The following is a 25,193-nucleotide window of genomic DNA, read 5'->3' on the forward strand; positions in this document are numbered from 1 at the left end:
TAAAAAAATGCAGGTGCTATGTATGTGTGAAATCTCTCTATATATACACGGTGGGGCAAAGGTAGGTGTACAGTTGTTCATATGGAAAATACAATAATCAATAAATAATAATACAAGAATAAACTCTGTGTTTCAAGTACTTACAACTGTTAACCTACTTTTGCCCCACCTATATCTATATATATAAAAGGCTAAGCAACCATCCGACCATCCAACTGGTAGCTATGATGTGCAATGACCATCAGAGGGCAGACGCTCCAATCGGTAGCTATGACGTGCACTGACCACTAGGGGGCAGATGCTCAATGCGGAGCTACTGAACTGCGGTGACTTGGCAGTGGTGGTTCTCAGGAGACACACCCCGGAACCAGAGAGGAGGGAGCCTGATTCCAGGGTGCATCACCCAAGGACCGCCCTCTCGCAATCAGGGACCCCTAGGGGGATGTCGGAGAGCCAGTTTCGGCCTGATCCTCGCAAGCCAGGCAAAGGGACCCCACCTGCCAGAAGGACCCTGCTCACTCCACAGATGCCCTTTAAGCCGCAGCGCAGCCCCAGATGCAGCCGAATGGGGAGGGACCAGGGAGGGACCCTGGGAGGCTGGCTCCAGGGCATGTCTAGCCCAGTCCCGCTCCTCTGGCCACCTTCTAATTAATTTCCTTTCAATGTGCACGAATCTGTGCACCAGGGCACTAGTATTTAAATAGAACATTATTCAGCCTTAGAAAGGAAGGAAATTCTGACACATTCTACAACACGGAAGAATCTTGACACTATGCTGAGTGAAACAGGCCAATCACAAAAAGACAAGTACTGTGATAGCGCTTACATAAGGTAAGTACCCAGAGTAGTCAAATTCATACAACAGAGTAGAAGGGTGGTTGCCAGCATTTGGAAGGAAAGGGGAATGAGGAGTTAAATGAGTACAGAGTTTCAGTTGGAGAAGATGAAAGTCCTAGATATGAAGGATGGTGATGGCTGCACAACAATCTGAATGTACTTAATGCCACAGAACTCAATACATAAAAATGATTAAAATGATAAATGTTATGATATATATATATATATATATATATATATATATATATATATATTACCACAGTTAAAGAAAAAAAAAAAAGCTAACTATTCCAGATCAGGGAGTAAAAGAAAATGAATGTTCATTACTATTGTAATTGAGAAGGCATATGACAAAAATATCCTCTCAGGAAATTACCTGCCCTATGTTTTCACAGTACAGGTGAGAACAGAATGAGGTCATTTGTGGCTAGGTCCAGGGATTTACATTTACTACCTCTGTGACCAGGTCCCCAGAAAACACAGTTCAACTGCTCAGGTTTAAGTTTTAGAAGACTCACTAGGGGTCTAAAATACCAACACTAAAAATTTATAAGTACTTCTTAAAATAGGAAATAACTACAAAGTTGCTTATTCTTTCATGATTTACAATAGTATGAAAGATCAAAATAATCTCTCATCTCTAAGCAAATAGTAGAATAAGCATACCAAGTTATATTGTCAGATTAACCAATGCTTTTATTATAAGACAAAAGGAGAGAGAAAAGGCCAAATAGCCATCTGTCTGTGCTAAAAGAGTTAATAGAATGGTTTCAAACCCTTCATAGAAGCAACTGGACAATGCCCTATCTACCACAACCACTGTCTATGGCAATCAAAGCAATCAGATTTAAAAATATGAGCCTCCATATTCAACTAAGTCAACTATCTAATTTCCACTTCTACAAAAGTTAAAATGGTAAACTTAACAGAGGAAAAAGCATCAAATATTTGTCAACACTTGAACATGTAAAGAGATAATGTTTACTATTCGGGAAAGAACCGCTAAAGTATCACTACAGAGCTGCTTTCCAGTTAGCTGTCATCTAAGTCTTCAAATACCATACACCAAGGTCTTACCAGTCTCTTGAGAAAGAACAGTTTGTTCCACATGGATGGCTGGCAGTTGGCACTGGAGTGGTGTTTGTGTACTTGCTGTAGTAAAACTTTGATTGTAGCCAGGTGGATAGGGGGATTCTTTTGTTTCTTGTTCTTTCCGTGGAGGCAGAGGTGCATTAACATTAAATACCTTAAAAGACAGGGGTATGCTGAGTCATTTCTGAAGTTTCATAAAAAATAATTAAGGGTGGCATCCAGCAAAACTCTGCAACATTCAAAAGCTTCTAATTGATGGCAAAGGACTTGAATAAACATTCCTCCAAAGAAGATTCATGACCAATAAGCACATTTAAAAATGCTCAACATCATTAGTTATTAGGGAAATAGAAATCAAAATTACACTGAGATACTACTTCATCATATCCATTAGGATGGCTATTGTTTTTAAAAAATAGAAAATCCAAGTGTTGGCAAGGTTGTGGTCAGGTTGGAATCCTTGTGTGTTGCTAATAGGAATGTAAAATGGGGCGGCCACTGTAGAAAGCAGTATGGTGGTTCTTCAAAAAGCTAAAATAGAATTATCATATGATCCAATAATTCTACTTCTAGACATATACCCAAAAGAATGGAAAGCAGAGGTTCAAGTAGATATTTGTACACCAATGTTCATAGCAGCACTATTTATAACTAGAGGCCCAGTGCACAAATTCATGTACCAGTGGGGTCCCTCGGCCTGGCCTGCAGGATCGGGCTGAAACCGGCTCTCCAACATCCCCCGAGGGGTCCCAGATTGCAAGAGGGCACAGGCCAGGCTGAGGGACACCACTGGTGCATGATTGGGGCCAGGGATGGATGCAGGAGGTTGGCTAGCTGGGGAGGGACCGCGGGAGGGCTCCAGGGTGTGTCCGGCCTCCAGTCCCGATCAGCCGGACCCCAGCAGCAAGCTAACCTACTGGTCGGAGCGTCTGCCCCCTGGTGGTCAGTGCACATCATAGCAACTGGTTGACCAGTTGACTGTCTGCCCCCTGGTGGTCAGTGCATGCCATAGTGAGCCGTTGAGTGGCCTTAGCATATCATTAACATATTACACTTTGATTGGTTGAACGGACGACCAGATGACTGGACACTTAGCATATTAGGCTTTTATTATATAGGAAGGATAGCCAAAAGGTGGGAACAACCCAAGTGTCCATCAACAGATGAACTGGTAAACAAAATGTGGTATATACAAACAGTGGAATATTATTTAGCCATAAAAATGAATGAAATTCTGATCTATGCTGTAACATGGATGGACCTTGAAAACATTATGCTAAGTGAAACAAGCAAGATACAAAGGACAAATATTGGGATTCTACTTATATGAGGTGCCTAGAATAGGTAAATTCATAGAGATAGAAAGTGGACTAGAGGTGACCAGGGGCTTGAAAGGCATTATTGAGTCTGTTTAGATGATGAAAAAATTCTAGAAATAGACAGTGATGATGGTTGTACAATACTATGGATGTACTTAATGCCACTTAAATATATACTTATAAATGGTTAAAACAGTAAATTTTATGTCATGCATATTTTACCATAGTAAAAACAAAAACTTCTATTTGATTGCTGACAGAATTTAAACCCATATACAAAAGTTAATCTTCCTGCTACTGTGCTATCATAATAATGCTCACTGAGAATGAAAGCTATATAGGGGAAAGTGGTACTCTTTCAAAAACTATAAAGATGAGTGGGGGAAAAAATCTGCAATGTACTGAATTTCTATCATGTGGCAGGCCATGACCTATCCAGACTCTGACCATTGTCTTTAAAATAGCACTTCTCTTACTTTCTAGCCTCCTTATCCTGCTCCATTTTTCCTCACAACACATAGCATCTGATGCATTTTATATATATACTTTTCTCTCCAGCCCCCCACCTTCTTAAAAAAACAAAACAAAATGTTAAGATTCTTGAGCACAAAGACTTGTCTCTTTTTCATTGTTATAACCCCAGAAGCTGGCTCCATAAAATACCTGTTTTTTAATTAATGAATGAGTGAGTGAATGAATTAACAAATGAATACCAATTTGTACTAGATAGAATTCAAACAGGTGGAGAAAACAGATTGGCATGAGCAAAAAGGTATTGTGGCAAGAATGTACAAGGCAAGCACAGGGGACTAGTCTGACAGGTTATACCAGACTTCGGAAGTTATTGAGTGTCGGACAAAGGACTTTCCATTTCATTCTGTAATGGACCACTGTTTGCTTTTAATTAGGAATAGGAAAAAGACTGTAAAACCAATGTGGCAATTCTATGCAAGATGGGCTGACAGGGAAAGAGAGAAAGCAAAGAAACTAAGCTGTTCTGAGTGGCCACGCAGGAAGTCATAAGATCAGTGAATTCAGGTCTCTGAATTCACCAGCCTATCTCCCTGCATTGTGCCTATTTTCCATTGCCACTCCACTGGCCTCATTAGTGTCACTCAAAGTACCTGGAATTGGACATTAAGCACCATCAGGAAAGGTACTTATTGCCTAAGACTTTCTGTGGGGTTTTTTCTAAAACTGTTTTATACTACTCTGTGTTTAAAGAACATAGAAACCTAGTTGTAATAGTACTATAAAAATTTTTAGATTACAATTTGTGATCCAAAATACCACACATATCTAAATAATTCTCTAAAAACTTACACGAGATCAAGATGAAATCAAATCAACAATGAGAGAACAACCAGGTATGTGTCCTCTGTGTCTGGTTTTGATGCAATGGAACATCATTAGTGTGATATTAGAAATGGTTAGTATAGGCCCGGCCAGTGTAGCTCAGTGGTTGAGCATCCATCCATGAACAGGAGGTCATGGTTCAATTCCCGGTCAGGGCAATGACCAGAGTGCGGGCTCCATCCCTAGGAAAAGGCATGCAAGAGGCAGCCAATCAATGTTTCTCATCGTTGATGTTTCTGTCTCTCTCTCCCTCTCCCTTCCTCCCTCTGAAATCAATAAAAACATTTTTAAATAAAAATATATTTTAAAAAAAGAAATGGTTAGTATTATTCATATGTTCATACAAAATTATGTTTCTCACTCACACCGTTCATTTGTTTTCGAAAGGTCCTCAGCTTTGCCTGCTACTAATTTTCACACGGGGCAATGCTCCTATAAAACACGCATCAAAATTATTGAGGTTTTCCTCTACCAACACAAACAATATTTCCACCGGACAAATGTAAATTCTACCAGTCCGAATAAGAGTAACCCAATGGCAGATTTATTCACATGGTAACCAATAACAGATGTAAGAGAAACAATGGCTTTTTCACAGGAATAATGAATTGCAGTCATCATTCACGGTTCGTACTCACTGTCTGCATGGCTTGAAAGGGCGCTGTGCCAATGGTTCCTGAACTACTACTTGCTGGAGGTGACGGGAAGCCCTGTTCAGGGCCCTTTGACAGGGGAGGGTTTGGCGAAGCCAGTGAAGATGGCTGTTTGTTTGGGGGATCTGCAGCCTGGGGAGGAGAAAAGCAGCGTCAGCCAATCACCTACCGTACAGCAAGCAGTCCACATCCCCTAAACCCAGGCTAGCGTTAAGTCAGCAAGTTCTACAGGATGACAACTGGACACAGGAATGCAAAAGAATAGCTTCTGCTTACAATTTCAAACCTCAGCTGCTGAGGATGCACACTAGCGTCTGCTTTACCCAGCTTGCTGACGAAGCGAAAGAGTCTCGCCAATAATCAGTCTAACAGATGAGGGCTGAACTTTTCAGGACTATCTAGTCCTTTTCAAACCCTGAAATGGTATTTTCCATTAAGTTAAGAGTCTCAATTGTATCAAATTCATACAGTAGAATTAGGCTTTAGAAAAGCTTGGGTTACTTCCTGAGTTAGTTGTTAACATTTTCCTGTTTAAAAATCTTATCAGTGGACTTCTAAGTCGGCTGCCTAACAGAATCAAGCTTGAACTAATTTAAATAATCCTTACCAAGGGAAGGCTTAAAAAATTACCAAAATTCAATCCCAATGAGGTTCTGAAGCAGAAAGCTTTGACTCGCTTGGTAACAAATACTTTCTCTTCTTAAAATGAGGAAGCAAGTAATTTCAATTTAGACCAAGTCGGTACCACAAAAACTAAAGTTCATCTATATTTTCTTATATTCTGTAAAAAATATACATTCTTATATAATAGTTAAAAAACACACATACACAATGAAACCTAAGAGTTGATATATTAGTACCAAAAAAACCCAAAATCATCCTATCTTGCTATATCTATTTTAAGGATTTACTGAAACTATTAGCAAAAAAAAAAATCACTTTAGAATTGAAAGCATAAATATTGTAAAATACTTTTGACAAAATTAGGCAAAAAGAGAATGTAAACCATTCCAAATGAATAAATGCTAATAGCATCACTATAAAGTTATTGAGTGTTCACAGTTATATGAATAAAAAGATTTTTCTTCTCAGAATTTCTTCAATATAAATATGGCGAGGAAACTTGACCTAATCCTACCTAGAACTTTTCATCTTTTTTAACAGTAGCAATTTGGACAAATTTATTGCATCTGATAAAGCAAGACTCTAGTAAGCCTACTTTACAGCAGAGCCACAATAAAGTTACCTGTGTAAGTGTCAGGACCACAACATCTACAGAAAGCAATACGGTAGTACAGTATAAATGTTACATTGTTCAATGGGTCGTGCGTGTAATTCACAAAATAAGCTGGTTCTGCTATTCTCCAAGACAGAAAAGAAATCAAGACCATTAGTCTCTCATTACCTCAGGGGTCTCTGAAGGCATAAACTCTGTTTCAGATCCCGAAGAAGCCTGATCGGTAGTAACCAAGCAAGCACTTGAGCTACTGGTAACTGGAGAAACAGCAGCCTGGACACAGGAAGACATAAAACTTTATAAAAGGCACATTTTGTTCACATTATATTTCTTGGGCCTTGGGCTTCCTAATACGTTATTGTTATTGAGAGCTCATTAATGCTAAATACTTCACACTCTCTAACATTTAATCCAACAGTAAGCTTTTAGTTTTGTTTGTTTACTATTCTTTTAGAGGCCACCCAAGACTTTTAACATGAACCCTTGATTAAAATTTCAATATGAATAAGTACTTTTCCCACTTCCTGGATAGTGTGAAGATTTTGAACACTACTATCCTCATTTTATTGACAATCAGGCAGAGGCAAAGAAAGATTAAGTCATTTACCCAAGATCACACAAAATTAAGTGGCAGAGCTGAGATTCAAACCCAAGCAGTCAGCTACATTGCCTTTCCAGGCCTGGTCACCAAAGGACACATCTAATCCCATCCTCACTTATCAAGATTCTTGGCCCTGGAAACTTGGGGCTAGATTTTCACTCTGGCACTCAATAGCAATTCACTGGAAGATGAGCTCAGGGCGCATTTAACACTCTAGGCATAGCTCTGCCAGGGATCATAGTAACTATGTTTTTACTCTGAGTACTATCAGGGTCTTAAAGAGGTAGGTAGGAATATAAATAGAAAGGATAAACTCTGTGTAGATCACAATGGCATCAAAATTCTAACAAAAAATTAAAGCTAATAATATTTATAAAATAAAAATTAGGAAAAAGCATAGTAGGAACTAAGGCTGTGACAATTGTAACCAATAAAAAACTAATAGAGTGGCTAGGAATTCTATGGTAAAACAGGTATTAGATATAACGGAGAGAGACCCACAAGGTCTTACATATCAGTGAATCCACTCCTTTTATCTAAATGCATTGATGCAGTTCTCAGAAGCCCAAGCAATAAAATGGGTGAATTGGAAACTAATTAACGGTAACCAATATCAAACCAGTTATGGTTCAGCGACCTTCTAGAAGGAGTCACCATGATATAACACTTCTTGGGAAGGAGATGGGGGCCAAGTTTACAAAAGGCCTTACGGGGAAAAAATATTTATATCCTTTACAACATTTTATATAACTAAATAAATAGGTACAATTTGGATCTGACCAAAATATTAGAACTATTATGAGACTGGAGAGTTTCTAAAACGGGGCCGTTCTTCTGGCCCTCTCCTAGAAACTGCCCTAAGAAAGTGGGACTGATTATGGCGGAGACATAACGAGGCTCTAGCCACAGAAAGATTCACAGATGCTAAGTGAAGGCGACTCAGGCCATTCAATAGTTAAGATTTAAAAAACTTGAATTTTAGTTAAAAGGTTCACTTAACAAAAAAGATAAACATTTTTTGTATTAGTATTTATTTAGAAATTAAGGCAATTCTTAATTCCAAATTATTGCTCTTTAAGTACACCAGCTGAAGGTCGTTTTAAGTATTGGTGAGTAAACATAATGTTACAGACCAGAACTATTACACCAGGCCGGTGGCTTTCCAAAAAAAAAAAAAAAGTAATTAATTTGTCAATTGAACCCTAACAGCTGAACAGATAAAATGGAGCTCGTTAGTTACAGCAGTGACTGGGGTAAGGGACCTTGCCCAACAAATACATTTTGAAAATTGAGCCATACCTTATTAAAATAAATAGAAACCACTGTAACACTGTAAGCAAATGATATTATTTTCTCAGAAGTTTTTGAGAAGAAAGACAATTATTGACCCACCTGGTTAAAATATTTAACATACTGTCAAAGTAGCTACTATCAAGAAAATTGCCAATAAAGCTTTCAGAGGGATCCAGAGAAAATATTTTTAAAAGATAATGACCAGAAAACTTGAGCTTACCATTGATGGAAATGCAATGTGGCATTTACAGACCTCAATGATCTTGTCCCTTTATATCTCTAAGTGTGTTCTGTTAAAATTAGTTCCTCAGAATGTTAACTATTTGGGGGAAGGAGCAATGGCTAACCAAGAATTTTTAAGAAGAATTTTTAGACCCTTTACTATGCTGATATATTAAGTTACTTAGGTAGCTCAGTAGCAAAGGAAAATTCCCAGACAAGGTACCTCTGGATTCTTCAGGCATGCTCTTTCCTTACTAAGTCAACTAGCTTTCTCCATTATAATTTACTAGGAGCCCAGCGCGTGATTCGAAATTGCGTGGTGTCACCCACCCTCGAGTCACCGGTCTGGCCCTGCCTCCCTCTCCAGCCCTTGAAGCAGCCATGGCCGCTGCTGATCAGGCCCTCCCCCAGCGCAGGAGCTCAGAGGCCCCTGCCGCCCAACCCCCGATGCTGCGCGTGGAACCTCCTCCTGTCCAGTTGATCCGTTATGGCGTCCCAGTTAATTAGCATATTTATCTAATATTATATGTCTTCCCATGGTCACTAGGGAATCTTTTGAGGACTGGTTGTACTTAATCTAAAAACCAGACATGTATATTAGAATCACTAAGTCTGCTCATTCTTGCCAAAGTAAAAGTTTTTTTCCCTGAATAGCAAAGAACAGTAAATGAAATATTAATTTGGAGAAGTTACCTGTAATGGCTCTTGAAGAAAATCATTTTGACTGGTTAGATTTTGTTCTGTAGTTGCTGCAGAGAGTGAAATCAACAGTAAACCACTGAGGGAGGAGAAAAGTTTCTGCATATCAACTGGGTGGAACTAAAGTTTATACTTTACAAAAAAATAAAAATAAAAATAAAAACAAAACAGTAGCTGAAAAGACTAGGTCTCAAGTCCATCATGAGTTTTCTATTAGAGCGCTACACAGAGTCAGAGAAAATGTAGATGAGGAGGATACTAGTTCTATCTATGATACATAATATTTCAAGGTTAAATGGGCAAAAGCAGCATATCAAAGCCGCCAAGTGAGCAGAAATACAACTTTTAAAAATAGTTGGCTCAGTGGTTGAGTGTCAACCTGTGAACCAGGAGGTCACGGTTCTATTTCCCGTGGGTCAGTGCACATGCCCGGGTTGCAGGCTTGATCCCCAGTGTGGGGCATACAGGAGGCAGCCCATTAATGATTCTCTCTCATTACTGATGTTTCCATCTCTCTCTCCCTCTCTTCCTCTCTGAAATCAATAAAAAATTTTAAAAAATAATGCTTATAAAAAATAACTTAAAAAAAAATAACAGGTAGTAGTAATCTGAAAAGATAAAATCTGAGCTATCATGAATAGTAATTAATTTATTCATGAAAGTTTCAAGTTTCAAAGTAAATCTTAGCTGGGTCATCTGTCTCTTGAGGGTTGTTGTTTTTTCCTCTTTGCTCATGCATATTAATGTACTTTTCAGTTACCTGGTTTCAGTTGGTTTTTCCTTGTTAACGTCCATCAGTTTTGTTAATTACTCTAGTTTTTCCTCACTTCAGCCAGGAATCAATGTATAATCTTACTACAGCTGGGCTATGTCTTTGATTACATCACCCTTCCCCTGAGATAAACTAGTGTAGAGCAAAAGGCCTAAAGTTGGAACCATCAGACCAGATTCAAATCTAGTCTCCATCATTAATTACTACGTTACTCAGCATACTAATTATCTCTGAGGCAACTTCACTCATAGTCAGGATCCAAGAGCCTCAATGCTAGATTTATACAGTTGAAAGGAGTCAAGCAAGTTCTAGTGAGAATTCACTCCAAGAACAGAAAAAATTGCAAAAACAGCTACTGTGCATTTCCATTCACCCATCTGGAGACTTTCTCTAAAATGCAAATATCCTAATGGGAATTTACCCATATATAACTGATAATATATGGATACTTAGAATAAATCAACACATGGACAGAGAGTAACCCTTAAGATATCTAGAATGAAATTGCTTGTAAAAGAAATAAATGCTAGACCTACAGCTCTTTGTTCCAGGTCTCAAGAATGATTACATACCTGCTGGGCTCCCTGGCGTAACAGAAGGCGGCTGTGAGGATGGAATTGCACTTGAAGGTTTGTCAAAATCCAGAACAGATTCCTAAAGCCAAGTTTTTAAATAATGAATAGAAACAAAGGTTATTCATTTAAGAGCTATTGCCATTAAATGATTCATGATGTTGTCCATAGCTTATTAGGCATAGGAATCTAGCTAATAACTATCTCAAAAGACTTTACAGAAGCAGAAATTAAGAGTTAAAATGAAAAACTAAAGTAATTGTCAAACTTTAAAACTGTGTCAATTGTAATAAAACTACAATATTAATTTTAAGGCCTGCCTTGGGGGAAAAAACCTCCTGACTTGAGGTCTTAAACAAAGGCATTAATCCTAGTAGAGACTGAACCCTCGTTTTTATTATACCCAAACAATGAGAGGGTCTAATTATTTTGTCTCAACCACTAAACTAGCTCATGGCATTAAATACTTTCATGATGAGAAGCCATTCTCTCCTGCCATCTGCCTATCTTGGTCCTCCCAGAAATGTTTCCAACATTTTGAATATTTAAGCTATACACTTGCAGTGATCATTTTAGTTCTTTACCTTTAGATAATATGAAGGATAAGCAATTCCCCCATTGTACAAATAAGTAGAGGGGTGGAAGCGAAATAACTTGCCATAGATTCTACAGCTGGTAAACTGGTAGAAGTGGGATTTAAACACAGACCTAATTCCAAGCTCAAGATCTTTTTAGTACACAAGACTATCTTATTTGTCTACTTCATCCCTCAGTAATATCACACTATTCTGAAATTCTGCAAGAGTCTGTATGATACAATTTAACATTTAACTATTGGCTTGACAAATGTTCACAATCTTATACAACTGGGATCTAAACTCCTTAAAGGCAATGAATGTCTTATGATTTTCTCTACACAAGGGCTCTTACCAGAATACCAAGCAAGAGTAGGTTCTCACAATCTCAGTGGAAACTACTGGTGATCTATAGCTGTAAAAAGCACCGTACGCTTTTTACATGTTTAATTCATTTTGTAACAACAAACAGAAACAGAAACTATTATCCTTATTTTTAAAGGAAACTGAGGCAGTAACTTGCCTAAACTCTCAGAGCTAGGAAGTGGCAGAGCCAGGATTCATACTCATTCCGGAACACCAGAATCTATGCTCTTAACAACTTCGTTATAATGCTGCGGGTCAGAAGCGAGTAGCCCCATAAATATAATTTAAGATTCATTCAATAATGACTCATACTTGCATAAAGTTACAGGTTCCTTGAATTTGGGTCATCAGATCCTGCAGTTTTTCTTTCCTCAATACTGGATCCTTTGGAAGGGGAGAGGAAGAACCTACAGGCTGATGCATGGGCTTAGGCACCTACAAGACAAACCCATAAAGTATTAAGAGTAAAATTCAACTTCGATAACCTAATTTAGGAATCTTGGCCTGTCATTACATCTAAATGATATCAAAACACATTGCAATGCTCATTTATCATATTTATCTCAGGTAAAGAATTTCCACCTAAATGCATTTTCTAAATAATCTAATCAAACTTTAAACACTTGCCACGCCCCCTTCAGAATAACTTTAATGGAAATCTTTCTAAAACATCCTCTTCTTAAAGAGAAGACCCAAGGCCTGGCTGAGGTGGCTCAGTGGTTGAGCGGCAACCTGTGAACCAGGAGGGCACAGTTCGATTCCGGTCGAGGCACATGCCTGGGTTTCGGGCTCTATCCCCAGTGTGGGGCGTGCAGGAGGCAGCCGATTAATGATTCTCTCTCATCTGATGTTTCTCTCTCTCTCTCCCCCTCTCCCTTCCTCTCTGAAATCAATAAAAATATTAAAAATTAAAATAAAGAGAAGACCCAAAATAACAGGGCTTGATAGGAAGTTCTTTCATTGTGGACTTCAGTTACTGTATGTCTTCTAGGCCAAGATGCCACTGGCTCTAAGACACACCAATGATTTTTTTTCCTATGGAAAAAATTACTACTACTACATTAAATATACATCCCATTTTTAAGATGTATCTGATTTCAGAAACACGAATATGTAAAAATATATACATATACCCTAGAATTGAGGAAATATACTATTAATGTTTTGTTAAAATGTAAGTACACTTTAGGGGCTAATGGTGTTTATAAGGTGGTTAACCCTCATGCTAAATTGCTTCAGATTGCTGCACAGCCTGAATTAAACCTGTTTATAGTTACTTCTTACAGCTGTCAGCATGCCTCTCCCTTCCAGCACCTCTTCTCCAACTTTTAATGTATTCGGTAGTCACACAGCTCAATTGATCAAAGTATCCCATAAAATAAGAGTTAACATACCCTAAGTGAATGAATGAAAAGCTCCTTTAGGAGAAAAGTATGAGCATTAGTGTTTAATTTCATGTTATCTAGTCTTTTGTCTTTGAACCCTATTTTGCCCTTGACTGTACTTACTCATGTTCTAGACAGCTGAGCTTGCAAGACAGATACAGAGACAAATATTGAATTATACACAGAGGTGTCCTGTCAGCCACTGAGAGACCTTGCAACTTCAGTATAATACTGTGCCATAAAAGCAAATTAAATCAGTTCTGACCTTTACAACTAAACACCCCTGATTTCAAATTATTCTGCAAATGTCATGGTATCAATATTCTGGTATGGTAAAGGCTCAGCACTGCTATACCCAGTGGAATTTTAAGTTGGGTGTTTTAAATCAGCATTGAGGCATAAAACTGGGGCTTTTTTTTAAATATACTTTTATTGATTTCAGAGAGGAAAGGAGAGGGAGAGAGAGACAGAAACATCAATGATGAGAGAGGATCATTGATCAGCTGCCTCCTGCACACCACACAGTGGGGATCGAGTCCGCAACCCGGGAATGTGCCTTTGACCAGGAATCAAACCTGGACCTCCTGGTTCATAGGTTGACGCTCAACCACTGAGCCACACTGGCTGGGCAAAAACAAACAAACAAACAAACACTGGGTTTTTAAATATAAGTTTCTCAAAATGACATATTACAATTACTGTGTGTGATATCTGGTTAGTGAAATAACACTATCAATCTTCTGCAGGGTCAGAAAGATGTGAAAATTAATATTAGCACCTGAAGAAAGAGAAAGAGAAGAGAGCAAAAGGAGACAAGTAAACTCTAAAATTCTCTTCGCGGGTAGAACGGAGGTAGGGGTAATTTATTTATAAAATGCAATGCTTTGATTTCCCCAAGCAAAATGTTTTTCACACCATTGGAGGACCAAAGGTTTATCCGAAAACTGTTGGCTAAAATGGCACCGAAGTGTAAGGAACACCACTAGAGAGGAAGAACACTGCGTGGATAAAATGTTCACACTGCTTAGCAAACGAGGTGGGGCCAAGTTTGCATTTAAATAGTGGAACATAAACTATAATTTAATAAAAATATAACACTAACTAGCACTGTATAAAAGGATTATACATCATAAGTCTTCTTATTTTCCTTTCTCCAACTACAGGATATCTGCAACCACTATGGACCTTCTTCAAAGAGTACAGGCTAACCTGAGTGACTACAATGAGTGAGAGAAGGAAGAGAACACAGAAAAATATAACTTCTGTCAGAAAAAGTCACCCATGGACCAGGTGAAAGGTAACAAGTCTCCCACCTGGGACATGCATTTACATCTCTCACTTGTTCACATTATGGTCTTGTCTCAACTATCCACTATCTTGACGTCATATCATGTCATTAAATTTTTGGCATTAAAACAGTATTTCCTCATTGGGGAAATTTCATCTCAGGTTAGGCTCAACAGACTGACTAGGTCTACTTCCAATTTTCAAGGGAAACAATAAATTACACATTAAAGAGTTAAGTGTAATACTGTATACATTAATTTAACATGGGTTTTGTTGATTTCCTTCTTTCTTTCTTTTTAAGAAAACTAAAGTTATCATTACCACAACTCCTTATTTATGTCTACATTGCCAGGCACAGGCTGATAGAGATTAACTCACATCTTTGGGTTCTGCATTAAACTTCCTGGGCAGGAGCTGGTCATTTGGTATGAAGCTTCCTGCAGCTACCCCCCAGGACTTTGGAGAAATCTGTGACTGTGGTGTTAAAGGGTGTTTTGGATGCTCCACATTGTTTTCCCAGGATTTGGGAGTCTCTGCCTGTCTTGCATCCTGTTCTTCACACATGGGAGTGGTCCATGACTTGCTGAGGTCCTGTTCACTCTGCAGGGAAGGTGTCCAAGACTTTGCAGTTTGCTTCTTTGGATCCTGTTCTTTCTGCAGTTGAACTGGCCAAGGCTTTGGTGTCTCCTGCTTCTTTTGTTCCTCTTGAACGTATCCTGCTTTGGGTTTGGGAGTTTCTTGCTTCCACTGGCTAGGAGTTAGCTTGGGTTTAGAGACATCCTGCTTCTTCTGTTCTTCCTGCAGCGTGGACCTGAGCTTGGCCATCTCTTGCTTCCTCTGTCCTGAGGAAACCGCAGGCCGTGCCAGCTCCTGCTGCTTAACAGAAGGCTCCCAGGACTGGAAGGATTCCTGTTTCTTCTCCTCACCAGCTGGTTCAGTAAGCTTATCCCAACATTTGGGGAGGTTTGGTTTTCTAGCATAATCTGCTTCCCAAGATTGCTCTTCATGCTGCTTGCTTGAATAATCTACTTCTGCTATGTAGCGTCTGTTAAGAAACTAGACCAGAGGGAAAAAATGTGCTGAGTCACTAAATGCATAGAAGACCTTGAGGGGAATAGTGAACTCTCTTAGTATCCCTATGTCCACTGGTCTGAACCACTCTACTTACAGGAAATTTCTGTTCTTATTCTACTTGAAAAGACTGTCCTACTTTTTTGTCCATTCCTTTCCCCTCTCAATTAACAGGAATACAAACGTTGATATGTGAAAAGTAACAATCTATATTTGACTGGCAGAGTCAGAATAACCTTGATAAAAGAGCCTGAATCAGGTAAATGTGGCACCATGATGTGCAGTTCTTAGCAGTCTTAGGTGAGTGAAATATAGATCGCTACTTTGGAAACATCCAAGTTTATATTTCTGACTACCCACCTGGCACCCTTAAACATAAAGGCAGAGGACAGTCCAACTAAACAAAGTTATATTGTTTAACCTTAAGCCTTACGTTTCTTAAATTACCAGACTTTTCTTTATTTTCATTATGTATCTGTCAATACTGTGATGTTGCCTTTTCCATTCTTTCTAGTTTCTATGAATTTCAATGTCACTTCGAAAAGAACAAATGCCCTCTTCTATTACTAATCTGAGTAAATTTTGGAGAGAGCAAAATTCTACCCATTTTTAAATTCTAACACAAGGGCCAACAACAATAACAGCTAACACAAGCAGTTATTGTGTGCCAGCCCAAATTCTAAGTAATGTAGAAGTTAAGCTGACTCCTGTAATCCTCACAATAACCACATGAGGCAGGCATTACTATCATCCCCACCTTATGCATAAGGATAACAGACATAGATATCTTGCCCAAAGTCACTAGGCTAGTAAACTGCAGAGCCAGGATTCAGGCTTAAGTAGTATACCTCCAGGGCAGGAATTTCCAACCACAACGCTACACAAAAGCTCAAAAACCAAAATCAGCAAATTACCTTTCAGTACCTTACCTCTTGTGGCTGTATCTCTGGCTGTGTAAATTCCATAAGAGACTCTGGGAAGATAAAAGAAATATAGGTAAACTATATGTTTTCAGACAGATTACAACCAGTTCATTCTAGCAACATATTTCAGAGGAGTTATAAAAAAAAGATAGTAAACTTAAGTATATTCATAGCAGGAGTAACTCTATTGTTTGTTAGTCAAAAGCTTGTGGTCCGAGGCTAGCTGAAGCTAATAGCTCGCCTCATGTAAGGTCCTTTTCTAAAGTCAAGTTACAGTTAAAAATGGATTTCTGATGGAAAACAAGACTATCTCCTCTTACCCACAAACACAGCTTATTTCAAGCTGGAATTACAGTTCCGGTATCCAAGGGGTAATAATTAATCATCTCAGCTTGAAATATAGCCCTTAAAGGCCTCCTACAAGCCAGTTTAAGATCGGGAAGAGGGTAAGGGAGTGAAGATACTGAAGCACTGGATTTCGTATTAGAAACTAAGAGGAAGTGGCTTCCAGAACCCTGCCTGGACTACCTCCTTAGAAGTGATATTTCTTATATATTTTTTTAAATTGGTTTTAGTGAGGAAGAGAGAGAGAGAAACAATAATGATGAGAGAGAATCATTGAGCGATCACCTCCTGCATGCCCCTCACTGGGGATAGAGCCCGCAACCCCAGCATGTGCCCTGACCAGGAATCAAACCATGACCTCCAGGTTCATAGGTCGATGCTCAACCACTGAGTCACGCCAGCCAGGCAGAAGTGATATTTCTTAAATAAATCCAGCTTCAACAAACAAAAGCAAAAGTGTCATTTACTCAAAGTATTTCTTTCCCAAGTAAAGTGGAATTTTGAAGAGCATATTTCCCTGATTGGAATTATTATATTTATTTGGGCACTTTTTTCCTTAATCAATACGTTAACCTTAGGTTATTTACACTCTTATTCTACTCCAGTATTGTATTGTACTATAACTTACATTTTAAACAATTTTAAATGAAATTATTCTACTACTAGTTTAACAAAGCAATTCAAACTCCATTATGTCTCATTTTAACAGTGCACGCTCTTGTAACAAAGTGTAACTTAACATTTCTAGTAAGGTTCACTCTTAATAGAAGGTAAATCATGGTAATAAAGCCTAGTGATATTTCCTAAAGTGAGGTTTATCCTGCAACAAGTAAAGATTTCCATGCATGTACACACTAACACATTAAAACATGGCAATCATTTCACAGTGATTTGTCTCATATTTGGGCATTAAGGATGCAACCACTATACAGAATTTCAGAAAGCACAACAAACCTGACTCTCTGACAGATTCAGTCTTCAATAACTGTTTTCTCTTCTCTGATTTTATTTCTTCCTCCAGTGATACTTCTTTTTCCTGAGCATTTTTTGGAACTGGGATACTTTCAAAATAGCCTGAGTTCAGCAAATTAGACAGTAGATCTCTCATATGTTTGTCTAAGAAAAAGTGATGAAGATTTAGTTATCATATAACCTAAAAGGTCATGGGAAATTATTTGGAATAGAAATCCTAATATAATTTTATCCTATAGTGTCACTACAACATTCTACATTAGAGGGGATTCAAAGAACTAGTCAGTACCATGAAAAATAAATATGCAGCCCATCTTTATGTCAGGCTGAATCAACATAAATTTTAACAATCAGAATCCCAAAATTTAGCAAGTCACTTAAGTTTCTCTGGGTCTCCATTTCCACTATGTGAAAAATGACTAAAAATCAGAGATCCTTATCAAAATCTCAAATATGTTACAAAAAATACACATTATTCCCTGAGCTTAAGGAAAAGTCATTTCTCCCACCTGTTTCCAAGATATCATAACTAGCAATTACTCTACCTTCCCCAAGTCATGAAGGCTTTATAGAAGTAAAAACTCCTCAAACATAACCATTAGAAAACCCTATCTTGGACAATCTCTAAAAGGTTTTTAAACTACAAAATTCCATGATTAAGACTTTACTCGAGTTGTGCTTTATGTCACTCCTAGCACATCACCCTTTGATGATGAAGAAAAATCTTAAAATGATGTTAAAGTCACTTCATTTTTAATCTCCACTAAAACCGTAATTACCAAATTAAGCTGAGTTCCCATACTTGATTTGGGTCTATTATTCCTTTCATAGGAGTACTATGACATAGATTTTTGTCTTTCTTTAAAAGAAAATCAGCTTTGAGATATAATTTACAAACAAACAAATTCATCCACTTGAAGTGCACAGAAAGCCATGTCATTTCTGGTATTTCCACCAGAACAAATGATATAGAACATTTTTATCAACTCAAAAAGTTCCTTCATATCCCTCTTTTAATCAATCTCCTTCCCCCCCTTCCCCCCCCCCCCCCGCCCCCCGGCAACCACTGACCTGCTCTCATTCTAGTTATGTCTTTTCTAGAATTTCATATAAATGGAATCATATAATACGTGCTCATTTTTTATCTGGCTTATTTCACTCAACATAATTATTTTTAGATTCACCCATGCTGTTGCATATATGAATACTTCATTCCATTTTTTATTGCTGAGTAGATTCCACTATATGGATATGCCACATGTTGTTTATCAATTATCAACTGATGTACATCTGGGCTGTGTTCAGTTTGGAGCTATTATGAATAAAGCAGGTATGAACATTCATGCACAAATACTTATGCGAACATATGTTTTCCGTTCTCTTGGGTATTAAAAGTATAACTGCTTTGTTATATAGTAAGTGTACACTTAATTTTATTTTTAAAAACTGCCGAACGATTTTCCAAAGTATTTGTATCATTTTGCATTCTAACCAAGAAAAAAATTTCTTTGATCGAAACTTGAAAGGACTTAGAAAGTTTGTGACAGTTATACATACTTAAGAGTATTTTTAAAAAGGAAGCAACCACTATTAACAAAAATGTTTGCTAGCTTCGAAAGAGTTTTCATTATCCTAAGCTAGGACTTCATGTCTGGCCATTTGTATTTGGGCATTGGGCCAACATCTATTTAAGAAGCCAAAAGAACTCTTTCTCTCCAGCTCATTTCCAGATCAATAGACAACAGTACATCAGTAGACTATGTAGCCAAACCATTCATATATATCTTAGGCAAATCTGGTAGATAAGTCTTGATATTAACAATGTGTAGATTTAAAATTCTTAAATAGAACAGGTACAACTATTCAGAATAGAGAACCAAACTCCAAAAGGGTCAGGTTAGTGTTAAAGCTAGCACTAGACTCTAGTTAGCTCTTGTTCCCAAATCACAGTGACTTTCCACTTGAAAACTCTCTCTAGGTTTCGTTTTAATGAGTGCAATTATACAACAGCTGCTTTTAGCAGAATTAAACAAAGAGATCATTCTCCCCATGAATATACTATTGCAGACAAGTAAGTTCTGATGGACTGACGCAGTTTCAGCCCTCAATATCATTCTAAATGTCTACACATAAAGTTTAGTATTTACTACAAAAGTCCAGAGTAGAGAAAACTCACATGTCGTTCCTACCACTGCTTTCTCACTACCTTCCAAAAGGTCCCAAAAGTACAAGGATGACTGCTCCATCTGGTCTTCAATACTGATAAGGAAAAGCAGCAGCAGAACAAAGTGGCTTTAGAGATACATATATATCCTATATAATAAAAGGCTAATATGCAAATCAACCGAACGGCAGAATGACTGGTCACTATGACATGCACTGACCACCTGGGGGCAGACTCTCAATGCAGGAGCTGCCCTTTGATGGTCAGTGCGCTCCCACAGGGGGAGCACCGCTCAGCCAGAAGCCGGGCTTATGGCTAGCAAGCACAGCTGCGGTGGTGGGAGCCTCTCCAGCCTCCACGGCAGTGCTAAGGACCCCTCATGGGATGTCCACCTACCGGCTTAGGCTCGCTCGAGGAGCGGGCCTAAGCTGGCAGGCGGACATCCCCCGAGAGCTCCTGGACTGTGAGAGGACACAGGCCGGGCTGAGGGACCCCCACACCCCAAGTGCATGAATGTCATGCACCGGCGTTCTAGTATATATAGAGAGAGAGCAGTGCAATTTATACAATTAACCCATAAACAGTCAAGACATTCAATGTGCATTTTATCATTTTACTCTTTGGAAAATGGAAACTTTACAAAAGATGACTAACTGCCCATTTATGGTTTTCTACTGTAAGTACCTTTCCTCAAAACAACCAAAATAAGGACTTTTACCAAATACAGCTATTAAGGAATAATCCAAAAAGAGCTTAAAATTGTCAATGCCATAGCATTCATTATCAAGCCTATGTTCTACATGAAAGAACATTGAAATGAAAATATTAAGAGCTGTATTTAACTTTAAGGAGAGCAGCTTATTTTTCAAATTATAATCACTTGCATTTCACATATTAAAGTAAGCTACGTTCCCTGAACCCACCAAAGTGGAGTAGGAGAAAGAAGACAACAAACAGGGAATGGTGATGGAGTAGACTATCAGAATAGGAATTAAAAATATATATATGTGGCTGTCTATAGGTAATTGAGTTTTATTAGGTTTCCTGATACAAGTTTGATTTCCAATAGCAGTTGAAATTTAACTCTTAGTTAGACACAGACTATTCCAATGTTGGGTCTAGCTAGCATGGCTAACAGACACAACATTGGAATAGCCTATATCTAACAAAGAAAGGCTTAGAGAGCTGTTCATTAGCTAATTTATTCCTTCAAAGCAAGAGCAGAAAATGGTTAACTGTGGGGACAGGGGTAGGAGGGGCGGAGACTGAGCAGCCTCCATTTGCTGGTTTGGTATTTTTAATCATCAGGTTTGTTTCTCAGTATTTATTCGCAGCACAAAAACACCAAATAATTCTCCCTTTAAAATGTTAATGATAGTGGTCAAGTTAAATTTTATTTACCTCCACTTTAAGTAAAGCAGTAAAAAGGCAAAGACTCTCAGGTAATATAACAGTCTGAGATAATTACAAAAAAAAAAACAATTTTAAGAATATGCAGAACTGCCCTGACCGGTTTGGCTCAGTGGATAGAGTGTCGGCCTGCGGACTGAAGGGTCCCAGGTTTGATTCCGGTCAAGGGCATGTACCTTGGTTGCGGGAACATCCCCAGTAGGGGGTGTACAGTAGGCAGCTGATCGATGTTTCTCTCTCATGGATTTTTCTAATTCTCTATCACTCTCCCTTCCTCTCTGTAAAAAATCAACAAAATATTTTTTTTTAAAAAAAAGAATATGCAGAACTAGTATTATGGTTAACACTTGCACAAGGTTAAAACTTGGTGATCGGTCATTACTTTTTAAAATCCGTGTTACAATAAAGAAGTAGGTTAATGAGGTCATTCAAATTCACTTTCCTCCTAATAGTCTCTATCAACCCTGTCAGAGTCTAGGCAGGCCAACATTTCCCGTGTTGAATCAAATTAATGTTTTCCTAATTACTACATACATATATTTTTTATATTTACAAAAGCTAGACTAAAGTGTTATGTGTTCTATTTCAGAAAAATATTTTCATTAGCTTACCTCAGACTTTCATTTCTTTCAGGGCAGGTCAGTTTTGAAAATTTAATGAGGTAGTCAAGTTCTTTTAAAGGCAAATACACTGCACCATTCAAGCCCTCCTTCAAGTCCTTCTGTACATGCTCCTGTGTCAAGTTCTGTAATACATACTGAACCTGGAGGATGGTGCAGAGTTTTTTCTTCTCAGCCTCAAGTTTTAGCATGTGCTCCCTTCTCTGGGCCTTCTTCTGAGCTTTAAGTAGCTGTTAAAACAAATGCTAATTAACATTGACTAATCCCAGACATTTGAGATTAGAAGATAAAACTCATATACTGGGTGGCAAAAGTAAGTTGATAGTTGTGAGTACCCAAAACACAGAGTTTATTCTTGTATTATTTATTTATATTACAACTATAAACCTATTTGTGCCCAGCCCTCGGTGTAGCACTGACTATGAAACTGTTACATTCATTTAACCCTGCTTCCTCCTTCAGCTGAAGAAGTCCCAGAGTAATAAACTGGTTTGTCTCAGGTAACCAGAGCCCAGGGAGTGCAGATTACCCGCCTCCAACTCCAGGCTCGATCTAGTACCTCCAATATCACCATGAGAAGCAAGCACCCACCGCTGATATCCGCATCAATCCAAGGTTTTACTTTTCCATATTTGGTATTATCAAGCCTTCTTAGACCAAATATTTTAAGAAAATGCTTCACTCTGTTTTGGGTTATTTTTTTAATCTCATGTTCCAGGAGAAGAATATTTAAACTATGATAGTCAGTTTTCAACCAACCAAAGACAACCAACTGGCTAAAGCACGAGGAATTGAAAGCCAAACAGAAATAAAATGCCTAACAAATGTAATGGGGGGAAAAACAGCCACAGCCAACAGGCTTGTTTTAAAAGTAAAGAGATATTTTCAGAATTGTGTGCCAGTCTTGATGGAGCTTGTATCTTCCGATATTTAGCTGACAAAACACATATGGAAAATTACTGTCTACTCTAAAGCTCAGAACTGCAACACCTTAAAGTCTGACATAATACATGGCTTCCCATTAAGAAAAATAATAACACAACAAACAATAAAAAGTACTATTTCCACTAAGAAACCTAAAAGTTCTTTTCTTTCCATAGTTGTTTTTCTGGTTGTAATGTTTGCTTCATGTTGGGTATTTTCCAAGATATGAAGATCAAGAGAACAACAACAACTAAAGTCTAAAAACTTTCTCCTGCTGAAACCGGTTTGGCTCAATGGATAGAGCGTCGGTCTGCGGACTGAAAGGTCCCAGGTTCGATTCCGGTCAAGGGCATGTACATTGGCTGCGGGCACATCCCTGGTAGGGGGTGTGCAGGAGGCAGCTGGTCGATGATTCTCTCTCATCGATGTTTCTAGCTCTCTATCCCTCTCCCTTCCTCTCTGTAAAAAATCAATAAAATATATTTTTTAAAAAAAACTTTCTCCTATAGGTAGGTTAAATTATTTTGATATAGTATAGTATTTAAAACTCTACAAAAGAAATGTTTATGTTCATAAATCCTAACAGATAAAGACTGAGGAAAAAACTCAGGAAAAATATTCATTATGGCATTATTAATTAACTTTCTAGAGGTTAGGAAAGCAACTTAATAAACTTGACTTGTGCTACTCTCAGGGACAGGAGACAAGGGATGAAGATAAAAGTTTGAGAATGAGGCACAGGCTGGTTAGGGTTAATGGGTAAGGGTATTTTTTTCAGGATGGCAAAGGCTCAGAAAAATCTTTCCCAAGACTTCAATGTGGACTCACTGCAATACTAATTAACCAAACTACTACAGTAGTTTCCGTTTCCGCTTGAGAGGAGGAAAAAATATGCAGATGCAAGTTGAACTATCCAAGTCTCATGATGACACAGTCTCATGATGATGTAGGGAAAGGCAACTGATGCCAAGGGCATCTTCAAGATGGTATCACAAGATAACCTCAGATCTCTAGTTAGCCATCTCCCAAGGTTGGATTAGGTGTTCTTATGGGTTCATGCTACCCTGAACTTCCTCTATCCAAGTATCTATTATATTAAATGGTTATCTTTTTATTTATTTGCCATTCCCCCTCCCTCCCTTGGGCTTCAACTCCATGATGACAAAGACTATATGTCCGCTGTTCACCAATATATCACTAGTGCCCAGGACAGAGCTGGACACATGACAGACTTCATACATTTGCTGAGTCAATCAAGTATCAAGTAAGAAAGCATGTTGTTTCCTAGATTATAATCAGATGGTCCTGTCACAAACATCACTGACAACAGCCTCTTTCTCCTTATTTATACAGAAGCTAAGAAGTCAGGTTACATCATCTTCTCTTCTTCCAGTAGGGGACTGGTTGGAAATAAGAAGAAGTATAAACTGCTATCAACCAACAGTCTTAAATAATCAAATTTATTTTCTGAACCATGATGCAAAATGATAAATCCCCAGCAAGGGATAGAGCTCCTATCACGCAGACTAAGAGAGGTGTGGCTGGGCTGAAGGGAAAGAAGAAAATGTTACACAAGCTGCAAAACTGGCCATCACAGAAGAGATATGACAAAAGAAACACTTTAGTAAAAGCAGAGCCCAATAATTATTGGGCTGGAAGGTACTGACAAGCACTTCTAGGGTCGTGATTCATTAAGGTACACTCCCAAGTACTTTTTAGCACCTCACCTTTAGTGCAAATAAAGAAAAATAATCTCACACATAACAAAATCTGGCGGTTTGGAAGCTACCTCTAGACCATAGCAGTGGAAAAACAAGTGAATATACAGGTACCATATCTATAAAAGTAAAGTAAAGAACACAGTTTTTAAGAGTGAAAAGTATTAAGAGTTTTACCTTCACTCTACCACTTCCTGGCCATATGACTTTGAAGAAGTTCCTTTTGTTCTGATTCTCAGATTCCTTATCTGAAAAATGGGGGCAACTTATACTTACTTCCTGGGTTGCTATAAAAACAAGTGGATTTTTGTAGGTGCCTGGCACATGGAAAGTATTTTTTTTAAAAAGATTTATATCTAAAAACAAAAAACCATATATTGAAAAAATAAACTCCTGTATGGAAAATTAAAATTTGATAGGGTAACTCTGAGTAAAGAGTGTCAATGGAGAATTTTTAAGTATTAAAAGTACACTTCCAACCATCCAAACAGAAGGTTGATATGATTGTTTTAGAGTAAAATGAACCAAAACTAAATAAACGTAACATATTTGGGGGTGGAGGGAGTGGAGAATCGATCATACAAGAAAACAAATTGACTTAAAAGTATTGTATCTAAAATAGACTATAAATATTTAATAACTGTGGAATTAACAGTAATTACTAAAATGAAGTAACTCATGAGTAACAATGAGTTAAAATATGTTGTGGTTGACAAAAAGAGCTAATATCATCTTAGGCTTACATTAACAGAAATATCCAGAAAACAGAAGGTAGTGGCT

General features: G+C 38.1%; 1 protein-coding gene across 10 annotated transcripts in view; it reads right to left on the reverse strand.

The window, feature by feature from the left end:
- CAPRIN2 (caprin family member 2) overlaps nt 1-25,193 on the reverse strand; it is a 43,991-nt gene that overhangs the window by 5,324 nt on the left and 13,474 nt on the right. For all 10 annotated transcript variants that reach the window (XM_079773403.1, XM_079773408.1, XM_079773407.1 and 7 more), the window contains 11 exons: nt 21,763-22,001; nt 19,754-19,836; nt 17,560-17,721; nt 16,267-16,310; nt 14,645-15,322; nt 11,907-12,029; nt 10,654-10,735; nt 9,304-9,359; nt 6,663-6,767; nt 5,243-5,389; nt 1,915-2,083 (listed from right to left, as the gene is read on the reverse strand). In XM_079773403.1, the coding sequence (XP_079629529.1) occupies nt 1,915-2,083; nt 5,243-5,389; nt 6,663-6,767; nt 9,304-9,359; nt 10,654-10,735; nt 11,907-12,029; nt 14,645-15,322; nt 16,267-16,310; nt 17,560-17,721; nt 19,754-19,836; nt 21,763-22,001 (1,888 nt within the window). The remainder of the gene's footprint in view (nt 1-1,914; nt 2,084-5,242; nt 5,390-6,662; nt 6,768-9,303; nt 9,360-10,653; nt 10,736-11,906; nt 12,030-14,644; nt 15,323-16,266; nt 16,311-17,559; nt 17,722-19,753; nt 19,837-21,762; nt 22,002-25,193) is intronic.

The sequence above is a fragment of the Cnephaeus nilssonii genome (genome assembly GCF_951640355.1).
Source record: "Cnephaeus nilssonii genome assembly, chromosome: 6".
NCBI lineage: Eukaryota > Metazoa > Chordata > Mammalia > Chiroptera > Vespertilionidae > Cnephaeus > Cnephaeus nilssonii.